The 22323-nt window shown below is 43.4% G+C and overlaps 1 protein-coding gene across 2 annotated transcripts in view; it reads right to left on the bottom strand.

Moving 5' to 3' along the window:
- Positions 1-11401, bottom strand: part of SHCBP1L (SHC binding and spindle associated 1 like) — a 159453-nt gene extending 148052 nt beyond the window's left edge. Inside the window, exons 1-2 of one of the 2 annotated variants that reach the window (XM_073571334.1) lie at positions 10917-11401; positions 4240-4389 (exon numbers count right to left, since the gene is read on the bottom strand). In XM_073571334.1, the coding sequence (XP_073427435.1) occupies positions 4240-4389; positions 10917-11336 (570 nt within the window). In that variant the 5' untranslated portion in view covers positions 11337-11401. The remainder of the gene's footprint in view (positions 1-4239; positions 4390-10916) is intronic. The other variant, XM_073571333.1, reaches the window with a different exon arrangement.
- Positions 11402-22323: the final 10922 nt, after the last annotated feature.

Genomic DNA, 22323 nt, shown 5'->3' with positions numbered 1-22323 from the left:
TGGATTTATGGATAACGGAGTGAATTACCTTTACGATGGACTACACCTTACGAAGACTGGAAAACATGTATTTGGAAGTCGCCTTGCTACACTTGTAAGGAGAGCTTTAAACTAGAACAACATGGGAAGGGAAGCAAAAGACCAGAAAAAGCCATACACCTGACAAGTGCTATTGAGAACTCTGCTATTAGAAGTGGAAAGGAAGAACAAAGACAAAAGAATCTAATTAATAAAAATATTGGAGAAAGAGAAACCAATCACAAACTAAAATGTTTCTATACTAATGCACAAAGCATGGGCAACAAACAAGGAGAATTGGAACTACTCAGGAAAAGAAATATGATGTCATTGGAATCACTGAAACTTGGTGGGACAATACACATGATTGGAACACAAGACTAGAAGGATACAACTTATTTGCAAGAAACAGACTTGATAAATGAGGAGGAGGTGTCGCATTGTATGTTAGAAACGCGTATATCTGCACAGAGATTGAAGCTTCGGAGACTGGGAGTTCTGTGGAAACTGTTTGGGTAAGAATACAAGGACAGAACAATGGAAAGGACACCATTGTAGGCATTTACTACAGGCCGCCTGTGCAAGCTGAAGATATGGATGAACTCTTTATGCATCAAATGGCCAAGTTCTCCAAAAAATATGACATAGTTGTCATGAGAGATTTCAACTATCCAGACATTTGTTGGGAATCTCTCTCAGGCAAAACTAACAGGTCAAGGAAATTCTTATCCTCTCTTGCTGACAAATTTCTCTTCCAAAAGGTAGGGGAGAAAACAAGGGGAACTGCTACCTTGGATCTAATCCTTATAAACAGGGAGGAAATGGTTGAGGAGGTAAAAGTGGCTGGGACCCTAGGAGGTAGAGACCATGCTAATTTAGAATTTTGGATAACTAGAGGAGGACGAAGACCTGTGAAGACTCAGACGTCAAGGTTAGATTTTAGAAAGGCAGATTTTAAGGGATTCAGAAAGAGAATTGGAGGGATCCAATGGCTGGATATCCTTAAAGACAAAAGTGTCCAGGAAGGATGGGAAATCTTGAAAAATGAAATTCTCAAAGCACAATTGTTAACAATTCCGAAAAGAAGGAAGAATAGGAAGCATTTAAGGAAGCCAGGATGGATGAACACAGAACTTAAGCACATGCTAAAAAGGAAGAAAAAAAAGTTTATAAAATGGAAAGAGGGAGGCATATCTAAAGAAGAATATAATGCTGTCTGCAGAACCTGCAGGGCACAAATCAGATTATCTAAAGCTGACAATGAATTGAGGCTTGCAAGAGATGTCAAAAGCAATAATAAAGGATTTTGGGGATATGTCAAAAGTAAAAGAAAAGTCAAAGATGCTATAGGATTTTTACAGGATGAAAATGATGAAATGGTAAGACAGGATGTTGAGAAGACCGAACTTTTAAATTCCTATTTTGCATCTGTTTTCTCTCAGAAAGGAAATGTAACATCAACTGTTCTTCACTGTCCTATTAAGGAAATAGAAGAATCCAGGATATCTATAAACAGAAAGATAGTAAGGAAACACTTAGCTAACCTAAATGAATTCAAGTCTCCAGGTCCAGATGAATTACACCCAAGAGTACTGAAGGAGATAGCAGAAGAAATTTTTGAACCCCTCTCCATAATCTTTGAAAATTCTTGGAGAACAGGAGAAGTCCCAGAAGACTGGAGAAGAGCAAATGTTGTTCCTATCTTCAAAAAGGGGAAGAAGGTGGACCCAGGCAACTATTGGCCGGTGAGTCTGACTTCTATACCAGGAAAGATCTTTGAACAAATTATTAAACAACATGTATGTCAGTACCTGGATAAGAATGAAGTGATTAAACAGAGTCAGCTTGGGTTTGTAACTAATAAGTCATGTCAGACTAACTTAATTTCCTTCTATGACGGTATCACTGATTGGGTGGATCAAGGAAATGCTGTAGATATAGTATATCTTGACTTCAGCAAAGCATTTGACAAAGTCTCTCATACAATCCTTATTGAAAAAATGACTAAGTATGGAATGGACAAGGCAACTGTTAGGTGGATTCATAACTGGCTTAGTGATCGGACCCAAAGAGTGGTCGTAAATGGCTGCACATCCAGTTGGAAGAATGTCTCAAGTGGGGTACCACAGGGCTCTGTCCTGGCCCTGTATTGTTCAACATCTTTATCAACGATTTAGATGAAGGAATTGAGTGTAAACTGATTAAATTTGCTGATGACACAAAGCTAGGAGGGATAGCTAATACTAGAGAAGAGAGAGAGAGGATTCAAAAAGATTTAAACAAACTGGAGAAGTGGGCAGCAACTAACAGAATGGTTTTTAACAGGGAAAAATGCAAAGAACTACATCTGGGCAATAAAAATGAAAAAAGCATATACAGAATGGAAGGAATAGGCCTAAGCAACAGCACATGTGAAAAAGACTTGGGTATACTAATAGATCACAGACTGAATATGAGTCAACAGTGTGATGCAGCAGCAAAAAAGGCAAATGCAATTCTAGGATGTATTAACAGAAGCATACAGTCTAGATCACGTGAAGTCATTATTTCCCTCTACTCCTCTTTGGTCAGACCTCATCTGGAATATTGTGTCCAGTTTTGGGCACCACATTTTAAAAAAGACATCAACAAACTGGAGCAAGTTCAGAAAAGAGCAACCAGAATGGTGTCCGGACTGCAAACCCTGTCTTATGAGGAAAGGTTGCAGGATTTGGGATTGTTTAGTTTGCAAAAGAGAAGACTGAGAGGAGACTTAATAGCTGTCTACAAATATCTAAAGGGCTGTCACATTGTAGAAGGATCAACTTTATTCTCATTTGCACAAGGAAAGACTAGAAGCAATGGGATGAAACTGAACGGGAGGAGACACAGATTAGATATTAGAAAAAACTTTTTGACAGTTAGACTAATCAATGAGTGGAACAAGCTGCCACGAGAAGTGGTGAGTTCTCCTTCAATGGAAGTCTTCAAACACAGGCTGGACAGAGATCTGACTGGGATGATTTAGCGAATCCTGCTTTGAGCAGGGGGTTGGACCAGATGGCCCAGGAGGTCCCTTCCAACTCTACGATTCTATGATTCTATGACCAGGGATCATCTCCAGTAATGCCGCTCTCCTTTTACTGTGGGTAATGCTACTCAAACAACACAGGGTGAGGGTAAAACAATGTGGCAATACTTTACTGAACCACAAAGTAGGCAAGTAACACATTGAGCAGTCCCAGCAAAATACCCAAGCTGGTGCAAATGACAGAGTCTCTCCCTTCTGATGACTTCAGAGCTTCCAGGGCTGACTATCCCACCTGTGGCACGCACACAGAAGATGTAAGGACAAGCTTAGGAAAATGACAGTCCATTGAGGTACAAGGTGAGTTGACTGGAGGGTCACAACCTGGCTTCTCCGAACATCTCCATGGAGCCAGGTGACCGGCGAGTCCCATTCCTGGCGCCACAAACATACCCATGGAGCAAAACCGATCGGTGGGTCCAAATGCTGACTATCCTAACGTATGCATAGATTTGCGATGGTCAATGGAGCAGATCTGTATTCTTCCAGCTGGGCCGAGGTCCCCTAAGCTGGCATCCTGTAGAATGACAAACCTGTGTCCCTCGTGATGGAGCCATGTTTGGGCTGCTGTCCTGTGAATAGTCTCTGGTTCTCTTGGATGTCTTGGATTAATCTTTGTCTCTTGTTACAGAGGCATATAACCTTTTTATAGTTAGCAACTGTCCTTCACACAGTATTCACAGGTAAAGGGGAAGAATGATGATAAGACCATTGTTTGATAATGTAATCTATTTGTTTCCTCCTCTATTTTGCGCAAGTCAACAAACTGGCTGGCTAGGATAATTTGTAATCAACATATCAGAAAACATCATTGTTCCATGACCCTGTATTGCTAGTCATCCAGGATAAGAGCACGATATGCTACATATGCTACAACAAATTGTCAGCTTACAAGTCAGTATCACAGGCTTACTTGATCAACCAGAAAGAAACAAAAATTCAAAAGTCAACATATAGATAACAGTTTAGTCTTCCTGGCTTGCTGAAAATAGACGTCTGGTTAATTAGAATGTTGTGATGTTACAAGCACCAGGGTGCAAAGAAAATCTTTATTATAAAAAATATTAGATGTGCCTAAGTAATAAGACAAATGAACTAATATGTGAGTACATTAAAACGGATATCCAATTTAAAGGCAAAAATGACATACATACCTCAACTAGAATTCCAACATACTGTATAGCACCTTCTTCAGATTTGTGAAAAAAAGCCTCAGGGTTTGTTTTCCAAACTCCAGTCCACTTTTTTTTCTTCTTTAACTTCTCTGAAAGGTATCTACAAAGTGACTCATCTACTTCTTTAGCCTACAACAATTAAAGAAAGTATTCAACATCAATTATTAAGTCTTTGCTAGAGAAAAGTACAAATACCTAAGCATAGCCCCAAATTAGAAACAAAGTAACATTCAGCTTTTGCCTAGTCACAGGATCAGTGTTATATATTTGGATTTAAAAAGGGTTGTATGGGCATTGGTAGTCGATGACTTATCTACAGGATAGGTGACTAAGAGCAGAACGGTTGGGCCCGACACCCAGCTACTCCACCGCTCAGGCGTTACTTGCTCTGGTGGTGGCTGGATGTGAACACTTTGAGCGGAATTGTGATAGCGGTTCCATGCAAAGAGTAGGGGATGCTGCAGGGTTCTTTTGAATATAAGCTGGGCTGCAGTAGTTGGCCTCTACATTGGGTGTAGCTGATAAGCACAGCTCTATTGAAAGTGTTTAAATCCAGCCACAGCAAAAAAAAAAAAAAAGTGCTGCAGCCCACAAACTGCTATTGATGATCTATTCTATAGATTGGACACAGGTATTTGATGACCTAACAACCTTTTTAAACTTTAGTTGCATGTACTTTTCCAAACTTTTTTTTTTTTTTTTTTTAATTCTGTCTCCACTACCAACCTATACACATTCATGTTCAGGTTTGCAAAACATGCATGTGTCCTGAACAAAGAGAAATGAGTAGGTTGCTACCAAACAGCTGTGATGGTGGAGTATCTCCCACAAGAAAAAAGGATATGAAAATTAAACACACTATATCCTATTGATGCCTAAAGTGATTGTCCATTCTTAAAAGGGGTTGTCCACTACTAGGATGACCCCTTCTAAATGTTATACCCCAATAAATTAATAAAGCCTGTACTCTCCTCCCATGCCAGCTCCGTTCCAACGGTGTCGGCACTCGTGGTCCCGGGGCTGTGATGCCCAGCGCTCAATCAGAGCTGGCGTCACTGTCTCTGCCTTCGAACAAACTGAACATGAAGCAAAAGTCCGGGCTGCAGCTGATTCCCGGCTTCTTCATGTTCAGTTCGTACGAAGGAGACACTGACACCAGCGCTGATTGGGCGTCGGCATCACGTGCCAAAACAGTGCATCACAGCCCCAGGGAGAGCAAGTGCAGACAACGCGGAAACGACACCGGCATGCGAGTATAGGATTAATTATTTTATTGGGGGCCGAACATTTAGTTTAAGGGGTTGTCCTAGTTGTGGACAACCCTTTTAACCCCTTAACGAACAGAGGTATTTTCGTTTTTTGCTCCCCTTCTTCTCAGAGACTTAATTATTTTTTCGGTCAAAATGGCCATGTGAGAGTTTGTTTTTTGCGGGACAAGTTGTACTTTTGAACAATGGGAAAAAATTCCAAGTGCGGTGAAATTGCAAAAAAGTGCAATTCCACAAATATCCAAACTTTGTTAAAAAAAAACAAAAAAAAACATTTTCCGAGACCTGTAGCGTCTCCACTTTTTATTTGGGGCTGGGTGAGAGCTTATTTTTTGCGCACTAAGCTGATATTGTTATTGATACCATTTTGGTGTATATACGATATTTTGATCACCCATTATTGCAATGTAGCAGCGACCAATAAAACATAATCCTGGCGTTTTTATATTTTTTCCCCATTACACCGTTTACCGATCGGGGGTGGGGGGAGGTTATATTGATAGATCGGGCAATTCTGAACACAGAGATACCAAATATGTGTATGTTTATTTTTTTTATTACTTTATTTTGAATGGGACGAAAGGGGGGTGATTTGAACTTTTAGATTTTAGTATTTTTAAAAACTTTTTTTTTTTTTTTTTTACTTTTTGCATGCTTCAATAGTCTTCATGGGAGACTAGAAGCTGTAGTTGTCCAATTGGCTCTGCTACATACAGGCGATGATCTGATCACCTGCATTTAGCAGAAATGCTCACTTGCTATGTGCGCCGACCACCAGGCGATGCTCATAGCAATCCAGCAATTACAACCATAGAGGTCTGCTGGAGACTTCAGGTTGTCATGCCAACCCATCGGTGACCCGCGATCACGTGACGGGGGTCACCGATGGGAGGGATTTTTGGCATGCTTACTGGAAGCGCAAATTGAAGTTAAGAGATTGACAGCAGCATTTACCAGGTTAACACCCGCGGTTGTTAGAGGCACATGTCAGCTGTTGAAAACAGCTGACATGTGCCAGGAAAGATGTGGGCTCTGCGCTGAAGCCCACATCAAAGGTAGGGATTCCGACATGGGTGTACTGTTATGCCCAACATCAAAAAGGAGTTAAGCTACAAGTCGGCAGTCTGAGCGAGGCAAGAAACAGTCTAGTCGGAATGTGGACAGAAGTATGCAACTCATACTTGCAGTTGTGTCAGCGCCCTCTCCCGGAGAAGCCCCACAGCATGCAGTGCGCGTGACGTCAGGACACAAAGTGACTGCAGACTTATAGCTTAAAAACGGGCAACCCCTTTATAACTACGCAATATTTTCCATATTGCTAAGCTTCAGATAGCTGGAATAACAAAGCAGGATACATAAACAGAACCCAGATCCTCCATATCACTGCTGAGCCAAAGTTAGTCTATCAAAGAAACTTCGGGGGGGAGGGGAATTGAAGTTTTGGGGTTTTCAGACAGACCCTAAAATATGGCCATGTTATTGTTGTTTGAAAACTGTTACTTCATTCAGGATTTTCAATCAATCATTTAGGCACATAGAATGTTTTAGACGCAGACTTTCACATCCAATGCATGTTATAGTGTATTCACACATGCTGTGTAAAACAAAAAACAGTGGGTTGGCCAAGCTGAGCAGAGGAGAATTGTGCATTTTTATGAGCTTTTGGATAGCAAAGGGCCCATATATTGTTCTTGCACAGGGGCCCTCTTTGGTCTGTATCCTCCACTGGAGCTACAGATTTGAAAATCAACAAGCTCATTATTATTGTGGATTTTGCAAAAAAACCAAAATCTCCCACTTTGCCCTACTGAATTACAATTTATCGTTAAAGGGAATCTGTCACCCCATTTTTCGAGTATCAGCTGCAGCCACCGCCATCAGGGGCTTATCTACAGCATTCTGTAATGTTGTAGGTAAGCCCCCGATGTAACCTGAAAGATAACAAAAATGAGTTAGGTTATACTCACCCAAGGGCGGTCCGGTTTTGGTCCGATGGGTGTCGCGGTCCAGTCCAGCACCTCCCATCTTCTAATGGCAACGTCCTCTTCTTTGCTGCCTATCGTGGCTCCTGCACAGGCGCACTGCTCTGCCCTGTTGAGGTCCGACGCCTGGGCACTGCAGTATTCTGCTCTGCCCTCAACAGGGCAGAGTAGTGCGCCTGTGCAGGAGCCACGACAGGCAGCAAAGAGGACGTCACCATTAGAAGATGGGAGGCGCCGGACCGCAACACCAATCGGACCAAGACCGGACCGCCCCTCGGGGAGTGTAATATAACTCATTTTTCTTATCTTTCAGGTTACATCAGGGGCTTATATACAGCATTACCGAATGCTGTAGATAAGCCCTGATGGCGGTGGCTGCAGCTGATTGTCACCCCATTTTTGGACTGATTCCCTTTAAAGCTCAAGGCTGGGCTGCATACAGACTTAGGTATATTGTGTAGAATCATTGCTTCAATCCAACTACAATTATTGTCATCTGCAAGGTTTGTTGTGGCAATGGCATTCACACGATGTACACAAACATCAATGTATTAGTATAGGTAACAAATGTGCCTGTGTTTGCCCACACTACAGTGTAAAAAAAATATATATATATATACACAGTATATATTAAATCAACCCCATTCTCACCCCGCACAATGGGATGACTTTTTTTTCCCTCATGTTATCTGTGTGATCTATGTATATAAAAATGGATTACAATCAGCAGCTATATATAGGGCCATTTTTTATAAGCTAGTTTGAGCAAACCCTAACGGTGTGCACACATTGCAGATTCTGCTGTGGAATTTTCCACGCAGATTTTGCTAAATCCGCAGGTAAAATGACCTGTGTTTTACCTGCGGATTTCGTGTGGATTTCCCCTGCAGTTTTACACCTGCAGATTTCTATAATGGAGTAGATGTAAAACTGCAGCAGAACTGCACAAAAGAAGTGACATATGCTGCAGTTTTAAATCTGTACCAAATCTGCAGAATGTGCACAGCGGTTTTTGTTTTACATAGCCTTAAATGGTACTGTACATCACTGCAGTTCTGCAGGGCCAAATCTGCTGCAGAAACTGCACCGTGTGCACATACCCTAAAGGTGTGTGCACACGCTGCGGATTCTGCTGCGGTGTACAGTACCATAATATCCTATGGATATTAAAAACCGCAGACGGTGCGGATTATTCCGCGTGGTTTTCCTGCGGTTTCGAAACTGCAGAAAGAATTGACATGTCAATTCTTTCTGCGGATTCCGCTGCGGTTTGCCATCTCCTCCATTGTGGAGATGAAAAACCGCAGGGCAAAACCGCAGGCTAATCCGCATGTCTTTTGACTTGCAGATTTACCTGCGGATTTTACAAAATCCGCGTGGCCAAATCCATACCCCAATCCGCAGCGTGTGCACATACCCTAAAGGTCCATATATGACAGTCAATAATTAAACAAAGGACGCTCATTCACTATCAGCGTGTCTAAACATGAAATCGAGGAACAAAACAACTATCCGCAGATGTCATCCGAGTGCAGTCCAATGCTTACCACGGACTTATTGAGTTGCATGGCTGAGTGTGATCCATTTATCAGGTCAAACTCAGGCAAGCTGCGATTGTGCACAGCCCCATAGAATAACATTGGTCAGAGTGTGATCTCATGTTTTATTGGAACATATTCGGACTGGTAATACGCTTGTGCGCCCTTAGGTTGTGGAGAAGTCTCTGGTATAAAATCCACAAAGCTTCGAATACTCTATGAATACGCTTGGGAAAACATATTTATATAGTGTATGTGATTGTGTTATTTCCATATGAGAGAAGAAAAAAAAAGCAATATGCCAATTCTTTAGTGTTTCTGCGCAAAAGGTCCAAGACAGATTTTTTTTAAATCAAATGATACAGAAAAACTGCCTGTAGTCAGTACTGCTCCAAAAGCACAAAAAAAAAAAAAAAAAAAAAACCTTAGATTTTTTAAACACTTCTTTGTAGCATTTTTTTAAAGTTAAAATCAGCCCCTTTCACACATCAGGTTTTCGGCGCCAGGCGCGATCCGGCGTCGTGCCGGAACGCCGGATCCGGCAAATGTTTCGTAAAACCGGATGTGACAGATCCGGTTTTCTGCCGGATCCGTCTTTTTCTTGACAGACAAAACCGGATCCGTCTCATCCAGTACATCCGTTTTTCGACGGATTACGCCGGATCCGGTTTTTAAAATTGATCCTTGTGGCCTTCCGAACGGGATTGGCTACTGGAAAACTATATATAGCATGTTCCTACAGCCCTTCTTTGACAGGTTGTAGTGGGCAGAGCTACTGAGCATGCTCAGACCAAAAAAACCGGATCCGGCTTTCGCCGGATCAGGCGCATTGCGGCGCTCATAGGCTTTCATTGTGAAAAAGCCGGACGCGCCGGATCCGGCTTTTTCGCCGGAGACAAAAAACGTTACAGTAGCCGTTTTTTCCAGACGCCGGATCGCGACACATTGCCGGATCCGGCGAAAACCGGATGAAACGCATGGCCATCCGGCGCGATCCGGTGCAAATGCAAGTCAATGGGGGGGAAACCGGATCCACCACTGCATTTCGCAGAATCCGGTTTCTGTCAAAAGCGCCGGATCGCGCCTGACGGCGAAAACCTGATGTGTGAAAGAGGCCTAACCCCCCTTCAAAAATAAAGCGTAAAATAATTAAAAAGAAAACGTATTTCGCAATTAGTTCTAAAAAAAAAAAAAAAAAAATCTGATCAAAATAAAAAATTAAATTTAAACCGACCACAAGAGTGATAATGATTGTATCCCAACAAGGTATCAGCAGAACGTCACCTGACCCCATATACGGGGAAAAGGACACAAAAGTTCAGAAAATGGCAAATGCAAACTATTTTTTTTTCTAAAAACTGCAACTTTTTTTTTTTTTTTTTTTCACTGTAAAAAGAAAAAAACACACACGTTTGGTTTTGCCGTACTGATACCAACCCGGGGAATGATACCACCAGGTCATTTTTACCACATAACGAACACCATAAAAATAAAATCCAAGATCCAATGGCTGAATTGCTTTTTTTTTTTTTTCTTCGACACAATTTTACCACAGGTGGACTTTCATTTCTTGTACATTATATAGTAAAAACTACACCTTGCCCTGCTTAAAAAAAACAAAAAAAACAATCGAAAGGTCATAAAAAGCACAAAAATGACAAATTCAGACATTAGGTGATAATAAAAAGCACAAAAGTGAAAATAAAACTCAGACATTAACAGGTTAAAGCAGAAAATTAGCTGAAATCTGTGTGAAAATGTATGTAGGGAAATCACGGATTCCTCTTTTTATGACACCAGGCTGGCACAGGCATGATAGTAGTAGTTGTACATAAGACTGAGGGAAGGGCTCAGTCCTGTCAGGACACCTTGCAGTGACGCAGGATCTGGTCGCAGTACAGGGAGATCCTCTCCTGCACCGACATCTTCACCCCTGACACATAGACAGGCGGCAGAGGCTGAGCCTGGGCCCCGGCTCCGACCTGCAGCTCCTCATAATCACATTCCTTCATCATGGCGTCCAAACACGGCGGTAACAGGAAAATTGGCTTGCGGCAGCCCTGGCGTGTGTCCGCCGAACGCCGTGTGGGACTGTCTTCCGACCCCAACGGGGAAAATGGGTACTTAAAAGGGCTTGAATTACTAGGCTTGGGCATTTTAGGCCGGGCAGACGGGATTAGAAAGGCATTTTCTTCACGTTTTAGCCCCAACCCCGGCCCCGGGTACAGATCGTCAGGTAGCAATGACATTTCAAACTGCGACATCACGTCACTGCAACCCGTCACCATTTCTAGTTGGAGTGGACTCGTTAGCTAATGGTTTGTTTCCCGCCTAAACCGACACAACCAATCGTCGCGCCGCATTTTGTCACGTGTCGGGTTGTGTCAGCTGTTAGCCCCTGTGACGTTGTTTTACCTCACGACGTCACGGCAGTCACTGGTTATCTAAAATGGCGGGAGTCACAGTTGCACAGTGTGTAGGGATTGAAGTTATTTTTTCCCCTTGACTTTTGCTGGTAAAAAAAAAATATATATATAAATTAGCACTTGCCTTTATTAGGGCTGCACACAAAGCTCCAGATTTTTTCTTAACACATTTTTTTTTTACAAAGAGTGGTGTAATTCAAGAAAGTATAACATCACTTAGTTTACCACATAATAAAATGTAAAAATATAATGTGCAGAGTCTAGTGTACTGAAAAATGAGAAAAAAATCCAAAAGATAAAAAAAAAAAAAATCACCCTAATTTATTTTTGTATTTTGTTTTTTTTACAACGGTCATTGTACAGTAAAAATTACCTGAGGAAATTATTCTCCACATTAGTACGATTACAGTGATTTCAATCTTGGTTTTTGTTTTTTTTCACATTTTAGTGGCAAAAAAAACTCCATTACGTTGCAAAAAAAAAAAAGGTTTTTGGTTGTGTTTCTTTCTCTGTCGACGGACGTCCGTGAGGGCTTGTTTTTTTGTTCCTCGAGCTGTCATTTCATGTTTTAATTGCTTTTATCACTTTTTTGGGGTAGTGCATCAACCAAAAATTGGCAATGCCGACGTTTCAATTTTTTAAGCTTACGTTACGTGATCTTTGATATATATTAATAGAACAGACTTTTAGGGAGGTGGAAATACCAAGGGTTTCTATTTATTTTATCAATTTTTGATCTGTAAAGCACAGGCTGGGCTTCATGGGAGCACCAAGATGGGGGTGACAGAGGCTTCAGTAGGTCGCCAGCTGCCATAGTAAACCATCGGCACCTTGTAATTTCGAACAGGCCATTTGCAACCATGTGAGCAGCAGGTGCTGGCTGTATAATACAGCTGACACCTGACTGGTATGTAAGCTGTACAGTTACTGAACCTGCTCAATACATCCCAAGTAGCAGAAGCCAGGAAGATAACGAATAATGATGAGCGACCATGCTTGGATAAGATGTTACCTGAGCATGCTGAGGCGCTAACCAAGTGTCTTCGGTGTGCTCGAAAAATATGTTCAAGTCCCCGTGGCTACATGTCACATATTTTTTGAGCACACCGAAGACACTGTTAGCACCCGAGCATGCTCACATAACACCTTGTACAAGCACATCACTCAACACTAGTAACAAAGCATAGCTAGATCCATGACACAATTCCTCATGTGTCTCGATGTGTGGTTTTACACTGCATTTTACAATTTCTGTTAGTATGCGCTGGGAAACGACTAAGGCTAGTTTCACACTAGTGTTTCCTGGAGGGGTGTGCACGGCCACCAAGAAGCTTCACCCACCTCCTCCGGTCAACTCTGCCTATGGGCGCATGACACTGCATGTGACCTGCCTACCCTATCTTTAGTATTGGGTACGCAGGCCGTGCGCAGGTATGCATTTGCCGGCGCATGCGTCCTTTTGACGGTGCGCCGATCGCACCAAAATGCAACACGGTGCGTTTGGCGCAGGTCAGCGCACCGTCAAAAGGACGCATGCGCCGGCAAACGCATACCTGCGCACAGCCTGCGTACCCAATGCTAAAGATAGGGTACGCAGGTCGCATGCAGCGTCATCCGCCCATAGGCGGAGCTGACCGGAGGAGGTGTGGCAGAGCTTAGCGGCAGCCGTGCGCAGCTCCAAGGAACACAAGTGTGAAACCGGCCTTAGACCTGTTTGACGTGCATGTAAAATCACAGCATGCCGCAGCCTCGGCACTTGCAATTGGCACCGAGACTCGCCAATGCAAGCCTATGGGTGCAAGAAAAAAAAAACATGCGAGTGCTGTCCGATTTTTACTCACCGATCTCCTTTGAAAAGCCATCAATTCATCTGCTGCGTACAGTAAAATCACAGAGTGACAGGTTAGAATAGAATAGATATAAACACATTGAATAGATATATAGATGTCAGTGACATATACAATTATTACAGTGCATGTAAAGCTTACTGTATATGTATTTAATTAAAAGTTTATTTTTCTGAAAAAAAAATGGCGTGGGCTTTCTGCATAATTTTCTTAACCAGCAGAGGGAAAGCCGACAGCAGGGGGCTGATGCTTATAGCCTGTGAATGGGGTTATACCCATGAAGCTTCCCAGGCTATTAATATCAGCTCACAGCTGTATACTTAAGCTTTACTGGCTATTAAAATGCGGGACCCCCTAAAAAAAAAATGACATAGGGTCCCCCTATAATTAATAACCAGCAAAGGCTATGTAAACAGCTGTATTGATGACATCAAACTCTGAGGTTCAGTAATGAAGAGGCTTTTGTTAGGTGTCAGGTTCCTGCAACTGCACAGCAGGAATCCAAAGCCTTGCAATCAGTGGTCTCCCATTCTTTACCGACCGCTCAGGAGCCTGCACAGCAGTCCTGGCATTCCAAACGCCCTACTCAGACCAGCTCTGTGGGTCTGGTTGTTGCTGCCATCTCTGGGCCAGCAATAGCAGCGCAGCCTGCTCTGCAGCAAGCCACTCCAGAGGCTAAGTCCTCCCGTCGTGCTACTTGGCATGCTCACGAGACGATCTCCCATTGGAGATCGGGAGTCACATGCTCAGGTCCTTCTCCAGATCTGATTAGTCCATCTCAGAGATCTGGAAGCTTCCAGAAGGTCCCGGCTATAAAAGGGTCACATGGCCGCTCGGCCATGCGCTAGCATAGACTCTAGTTGCTATCTGTGTGAAAGATGATGGTTGCATGTGACTGCGAATGACTCATTAAGATCCCCTCCCGCTGATACTACGTGTGTGAATAGGGACTTAGTCATAGAGTCTGCGTCAGTCAGTGGCATGCTACAGGCCACAGTGCACACCTCACAGAACTAGCGTCCGACAGTGTGCCCCCTCTTGGGCATTGTATTGCGGCTGGATCAGTCGCTGCGCTGCAGTCAGCAGCACTTGTTGGCGTCTGTGGTAGCGACCACGCACGGTAGGTCTAGACGGATTTTGACCCTGAGTCTTGGGCTTAGTCCTGTGACCATATACCATGCGTGCACACCGCTGAGACCTGTGAGGTCAACAGGCTCGGCATTTATGTTTGTCTTAGGCGCCTCTGTGATAATAACAGAGCTCGCCAGTGCATGCTGGGTGACATTCAACCCGCGTGTGCCATACCGCCATATTGTGTGTCTGCCATTATATAGCAGCAGATTAACACCTCTGCACGGTGGACCCCGGGGCGGCGAACACACTTTCTGTTATTTACTATTTAGTGCGTTCCGCTGGCCCTAACAGCTTTTATAAGACACCTCCATTTCTAACCCCTTAGTCATATTGTATAAAAAACACACATACACAGAAAAAAGTCCTTTAATTGAAAGAATGTCACAAAATCCTTTAATAAATCTTAATTAAACCATACCTACGACATCGCCCATTCCAGAGACGCCATTGTCTCCTGCAAAAGAATTAAAATAACAAACAACCATATTCCTCACCTTTCCGCAGAGATGATAATCCATCTGTCCCACGACTGGTCTAGCTCTGCTACATCTAGATGGCGGACTGTATGGTTGCATGATGTGACCATACAGACTGCCATCCAACAGACACTGAGCAGCGTGTGCTTAGTGTCTCCCTGTGAACTCCTATTACCTGTCTGACGGCACCGTGAACGTGATAAAGTTCTCATGCTTGCGGTGCCGTCATAAAGGTCCTGGGAGTTCACAGCCAATTAACTCACTTCACCTATCCGACGTCAGCGCAAGCACGGTGGGAAATTTTCCCATGGCATTTGCACTCCCATCAGTTAAGTGACACTCACATGACACTTGCATTACACTCATGCGACTCTCGGCAGTGATTTTCTTTTATATGTTTAGCGTGACTCCATCTTAAGTATATAGTCCTTGTTCTGACCCCGTTCTGGCTCTCATAGGCTTACTTTTAGGGCTCATTCTCCCATGCGAGAAACTCAAGACGAGTCTCGCACATCAATACCCGGCACTGCCGCCGGCACTCTGATTGGAGCGTTCAGCTGCATAGAAATACATGCAGCTGAACGCTCCGATCCGAGTGCCGGCGGCAGTGCCAGGTATTGACGTGCGAGACTCGTCCGAGTTTCTCGCATGTGAGTATGAGCCCTAAGTTGAGACTTCTGGATCGCAGCAGCGATATGGTACGTCACAAACTGCAGCAAATGACCGAAACAGCACTGATAAAAGATGAAGACAGAGGCTGGCGAGTGTAATACTAGGGACACAAAACTTACATTAGTGGCAGCACTCCAGCGGTAAAATAAAAACCGCCCAATTAGTATTGAAAAGAATCCTCACACAACTCCATTTTAACAATTTTTTTTTTTTTTTTTTTTAAACAAACTCCCAATTTTTTTTCACCACTTCAATAAAGACAAAAAACACCATGCAAGTTTGGTATCGTCATAATGGTGCTGACCTGGAGAATCGTGTTTCCAGGTTATTTTTTTTTTTTACCACACAATGAACTCCGTAAAAACGAAATCCAAAAACAACAATGGCAGAATTGCATTTTTTTGATCATTTCATCCCATTTGGAATATGGACTCATATGGCTATGTAGACGGAAAATTAAAAAAAAAATGCAAACACTAAAATTCACTGAAGAGACAAGGGTGGTTTAGGTCATCAATATAAGACTGGTTTGGCCTCATTCACACGTCCAGTTTTCTGAAACGTGCTATTCGATGGCTGTTGACATGGTCACTTATTTCCTAGGACTGAGTGATCCATACAAAATCGACCAGGTTTGTTTTTCATTCGAGTGTTGGATCAAACTCGATCAAGTGTCAGATCAAAAACTGATGGCACTCTGATGAAAATCACTATTGAAAGTTGATCCAGTTTTTTTTCTCTTGAAAGAAAAGCAACATGTAAATGAGGCCAAAGGTCTGATACCCAGCAGCACCAATCAGCAGTTTTTAGCTCTGGCGGCGCTCAAATGGAAATAGTGAATGAAGCCAAGCATCACAGCCACAGTGTAGTGTTCATTCCCAAGTACTGCAGGTTAATGGGAGATCACTATATTCCACAGCAGAAATCCAAGGCAGAACTTCAGCTTTCTCCAGTGACCTTGCAGTTTGGGCTGACAGTTGTCTTGCAGATTAGTCCCATTCAACCAGGGTAATTTGTGTGCTGCTACCCTTGAGGCTTCAGTAATGGCATGTCAATTATTGAAGTGGTTTTGGAAACCATATTGCAACAAAAAAAAATGTGGTTCTATCTGTCAAAACATATTTCACCACTGAAAATAATAGCATTCATTTTGTAGATGTTTATGCACATTTTGTTTTCCGTCCCAAAACTTGCGCAAAACAAAAGTATCAGGCCAATTATGGCAGTGACACTTGGCTCAAACTCTGTCAGATTCTGAGTCAAGTGTCAGCGCACTATGCTCCGATCCTCTCACATGAGAGAATCACAGCACAAGTGTGGAGGAAAACAAGAAAGTAATTTATCTATCTCCTCCATTGCTTGCATCTGCTGTTATCGGGCTGCACTCGAATGACATCCGAATGCAGTCCAATGTTTCACACGCACCTATAGACTTGTATGGCTGTGTGTGATCCGATTCTCAGATGCACTTGCAGAATGCTGCGATTGTTTTCTCATGCCGAATCAGCATTAGAAAATAATCGCTGATCTGAGCTGCCCCATAGAATAACACTGGTGTGAATGCTATGCAATGTTTTATCACATAGTACTCAGCCATGTACGCTCATGTGAGCGAGCTCTTAATGCAAGACTCGGCATTCAACTAGAATATAAATACCACAATGGTAAGCGCGACATCAGTCAATATGAGAAAGGTGTTATTTACATTTTTCTTCCCTGGTATATCTCTTCATTCCTTGCAATCCAATTTATCTTGATGAAGGTCCTGATCAGGTTCGGCTTTGCGTGGCCCCTTTAACTCATACCATGAGTCACAGTTAAGAAATGTAGGTATATTACAGTATATAATGGCCCCATATAGTGCTCCATTGAGTATAATGGACCTCATATAGTGCTCCACACAGAATAATGGGTCCCATATAATGCTTCATACAGTATAATGGCCCCATATAATGATCCATACAGTATATAATAGCCATATATAATGCTCCATATAATATATAATATTCCTTACAGAATAATGGCCTGCATATAGTTCTCCATACAGTATAATGGCCCCATATATTGCTCCATTCAGTGTAATGGCCCAAAATATTGCTACATACTTTATATATAAAAAAAAAAAATCAAATATTCACCTCACCGCTGCTCCGGTCTCTTCTGCGTCTTCTGACTCTGAACTACTCAGCACAGAGGGCGTTCTTTAGTGACGTCATTGCGCCCTCTGCTCTGAAACATCGCACAGTCTGAAGACACTGGAGTTGTGGGGAACAAGGAGAGGTGAGTATTTGAGGGGGAGCCCAGTGCTCGCGTGGACATTGGGCTCACAAGCCTCATAGTAAGCCGGTGTCCCCACCTGTCTTCCGATAGGTGCGGTTTCCAATGGTTTGAATCCATCGAACAATAAGTTATCACCTACCTAATAATTTGTTTTCATCAAAGAACACCTTTAGGCTATGTGCAGACGGTGCGGATTCTGCTGCGGATCCGCATCGTTTCAGGCTCTGCGGGTCCGCAGCAGATATAGGTGCGTTGTACAGTTACATTGTTTTCAATGGTAAACTGAAAACGCTGTGCACATGCTGCGGATTTTTCCGCGGATTCAAATCCGCAGCATGTCAATTCTTTGTGCGGATTCCGCTGCGGTTTCACACCTTCTCCATTGTAGAGGTGTGAAACCGTAGGCTAATCCGCAGGTAAACCGCAGGTCTCTTGAGCTGAGATTTTACCTGCGGATTTTTCAGAATCCGCGCGGAAAAATCCGCAGGACCTAAATCTACGTGTGCACATAGCCTTAATGCAAACTGCCATAATTGTACATCCCAGTTATAGTGGCGCAGAGTAGATGTGCAGGAGCCTCCTGTCTTTTACAGTAGATGCTCCACTATTAGGCTATGTTCACACGTGGCTTTTTTTACGTTTTTGCGGCGGTTTTAACCACGAAAATGCGAAAAATAAGCATCCCATGCATTCCTATGGGATTCCGCAATGCTGTGCTAATGCTGTGGTTTTTACCACGGCGGAATCGCTTTGCGGTAAAAAAATGCAGCATGCTCATTAATTTAGCGGAATCCTGGCGATCCCGCACCCATAGGAATGCATTGTTCTGCTTACTTTCCGCATGTGGCTGTGCACACCATGCGAAAAGTAAGCAGAACATTTGCGGATGGTACCCACGGTCCGGAGGAGAGGAGACTGTCCTCCGGGCTCTGGGTACTATATCCCTGTAAAAAATAGAATTTAAAATAAAAAATATTGTTATTCTCACCTTCCGACGTCCCGTGCAGCCTTCCCGCCTCTCTCCACGCTCCCGGTCCCAGTAATCCTTTGCGAGCGATGACATCCATTCTCGCGGGATCGCGAAGTCTCGCGGTGTCGCAATCCCGCGAGAACGGACGTCATCGCGGTAATTCTCGCAAAGGATTACTGGGACCAGGAGCGTGGAGAGAGGCGGGAAGGCTGCGTGAGACGCCGGAAGGTAAGAACAACAATATTTTTTTTTAATTATTTTTACATCCTATCTTTTACTATTGATGCCACATAGGCAGCCTCAATAGTAAAAAGTTGGTCACACTCGTCAAACACTATGTTTGACGAGTGTGACCAAACTGTCAATCAGTTCTCCAAGCGATGCTACAGATTGCTTGGAAAACGCTAGCAATTCTGCAAGCTAATAACGCTTGCAAAATGCTAGTTTTTTCCGCAGGAAAATCGCAGGAATTTAAAATGCGATTTTTCCCGCGAAATGGAATTCAGAATTCTCACGGTAATTTCCGCAAGAGTTCCGCTATATGTGAACGTAGCCTTACAGGGATTGCGGCTAACAGGTATTTGTAAATAGCTGAAGGATGGGCCCCTAGGGCCCATTCCACCTGTGGACCACAGATACCCCAGTCCGACCCTGTTCTCATAGCTAATACATACTCAGTGCTTATTATCGCTTATATGAGTTAGATCATACATCTTTTTGTATTATATGATGTGGGTGGCTAAGGCTAATTCCACATTAGCGTTTTTTTGCGCAGCGCATGGTGCGCAATAGAAACGCATGCAAAAACCGCATCATGCGTTTTTGCATGCGTTTGCGGTTTTTAAGCACATTCGTTCTCTAGGGGTTAAAACCTGTGTCTACACATTTTTACGCCAAAAACGCATGGGCAGGAAAACGCAGACGAACGCATGTCCATGCACACGCCAGCGTTCCCATAGCCTGTAATGCGTTATTTTGTCGCATTCCGTGCACATGCGGGTTTTTTACGCCTTACGGTGGACCCAAAAAATGCAACAGGTTGCGTCTGGCGCGCCTAGGTGCATACCTTGAAAAAAACGCATGCGCACAAAAACGCATACGAACGCGTGCAAACGCAAGACCATGCGCACGCCATGTTAAACATAGGTACTCATTACGTATGCGCATGGACGCGCACAATGCGCTGCACAAAAAACGCTAATGTGAAACCAGCCTTAGCTGTCCACTTCGTTCGAGACTTTCCACTTCATCAATACTGTCACCATCTATGTATTCTCTTTAACATCTTTTTTTTGAGGTATATGCACATGATCAGTAAATGCTGAAGGTTGGATGCTGCATACTTGCGCAGCGTCCAGATGTTACAGCATAGTGGATGGGATTTCAAGAAATCCCATGTCCACTATGCATCCACAACTATGCATCCACAGACGCCAACGGCTCCCTCGCGAAGACGGACATGCGGCGCGTCTTTACAGACCGCAGCATGTCTATTTATCTTACAGAGACGTGACTCTCCACAAGATAAATTTAACCCGTACAATGTATTGGACGCGGTGAATCCAAAGCGCTGCCGATTCCTGATCGTGTGCACATACCCTTAGGTGTTTACTTTTATATACCTATTTTATTTATGCTGAGCATACACCAGATATGCATTTTATTTTCCGGTACTGCATTTAAGGCTCATTCACACGTCAGTATTTGGTCAGTATTTTGCATCAGTGTTTGTATGCCAAAGCCAGGAATGGAACTTACCGAGAAAAAAATATAATTGAAAGACTGACTCCTGTTCTTTATTTTGGAGACATTCCTGGTTTTGGCATACAAATACTGATGAAATACTGATCAAAAATACTGATGTGTGAAAGAGGCCTTAGGTGTCTCCTCAAAGTCTATCTACTTACTGTGTGATAAGTCTTCTTAGGCTGTGTGCCCATGTAGCGTTTTTTAAGCGTTTCTGCAGCGCTTTTAGACAAGCGATTCTGCTGCAGAAACGCTTAAGAAAAGCATCCAATTGATTTTTAATTAAAAAAGCACATGTTGTGCCAATGGTGCGTTTTTAACCGCTGCGGAAACGCTTAGCGATTAAAAACGCAGCATGTTCATTAATTTTGCGGAATCGCATGCGATTCCGCATACCATCAATTATATGGGCAAAAACGCTTAGGAAAATGCATGCAAAACAATTGACAAACGCTTACAAAAGCGCGTGAAAAAATGCATGCGTTTTCCCGGGAGCAGGGTGTGCGATTCTGCTCAGGTTTATTCTGCTTCAGAATCACTACGTGGGCACATAGCCTTAATGATGATTTTTTTAGCCTAATAAAGTGATTGATTGTTTAACATTTCCCTTAGGATATGCCAACAATAAAAAATACACTATACATTATAATACTTCACAAAACAGCAAATCCCACAAAGCATAACATTATTAGAAACCCTACTTGAAAATTGAATACTACATATCAAAGGATATTTAACAAGTCTTAATGCTACAGCGACCCTTGAATATAAAATATACGTGTTTGGCAGAAGACTGTAGCATTTCTAATCAGTTTTAATGGTAATAATGTATTCACCATGGGAATTTTTGTAGGGTATCAAGTAAATTTAGCTGGGAGCTGAAGTCTAGGCAGCCACTAAAGAGGCAAATTCCCAGTATTTATGCACTACGTGCTAGAATGAATGCATACACATTGTTTGGTGAGAAAATACAAGTGGTGAAGGATATCCATTACTGCAGAAATTAGTTTAAGATTCTGCTCTGAAAATGTGCCTTTATTCCAAGACTAAGACTGAATTCACACAACTATATTTCCTATAGTGTGTAAATCTCTTGACAAAAAAGTAATGGCAATCATCTCTTAGTTAAAATGAAGACGGCACAAATCTCTCTCCATTCCTGGATACCTGAATGAAAGTTTTTACCTAGCTGATGAATTGTAACAAACTGCTCCTTTAACATTAGGTATTAGGTAGTAAGTAGAGTTGAGCGATACCGTCCGATACTTCAAAGTATCGTATCGGATGGTATCGGCCGATCTTTAAAAAAAGTATCGGTATCGCCGATTCCGATACCGGAAGTCCCATTCAAGTCTATGGGACTTCCGGTATCGGAATAAGAAAAACCCTTTCCTGCCCTTGTACAGCCTCTCTGGGGTCTGTACGGGCCTTTCGGGGGGCTGTGCCGGCCTGCCAGGGGGTCTGTGCAGGCTCCGGTGGTCTGTGCCGGCCTGCCGGGGGGCTGTGCCGGCCTGCCGGGGGGCTGTGCAGGCTCCGGGGGGCTGTGCCGGCCTGCCGGTGGTCTGTGCAGGCTCCGGTGGGCTGTGCCGGCCTGCCGGGGGGCTGTGCCGGCCTGCCGGGGGGCTGTGCAGGCTCCGGGGGGCTGTGCCGGCCTGCCGGGGGGCTGTGCAGGCTCCGGGGGGCTGTGCCGGCCTGCCGGGCGGCTGTGCCGGCCTGCCGGGGGG

Source organism: Dendrobates tinctorius, unplaced genomic scaffold (assembly GCF_039654945.1).
Source record: "Dendrobates tinctorius isolate UK_male_01 unplaced genomic scaffold, ASM3965494v1 ptg000029l, whole genome shotgun sequence".
In the NCBI taxonomy this organism is placed as follows: Eukaryota; Metazoa; Chordata; class Amphibia; order Anura; family Dendrobatidae; genus Dendrobates; species Dendrobates tinctorius.
This window is presented reverse-complemented; position numbering and strand designations above follow the sequence as displayed.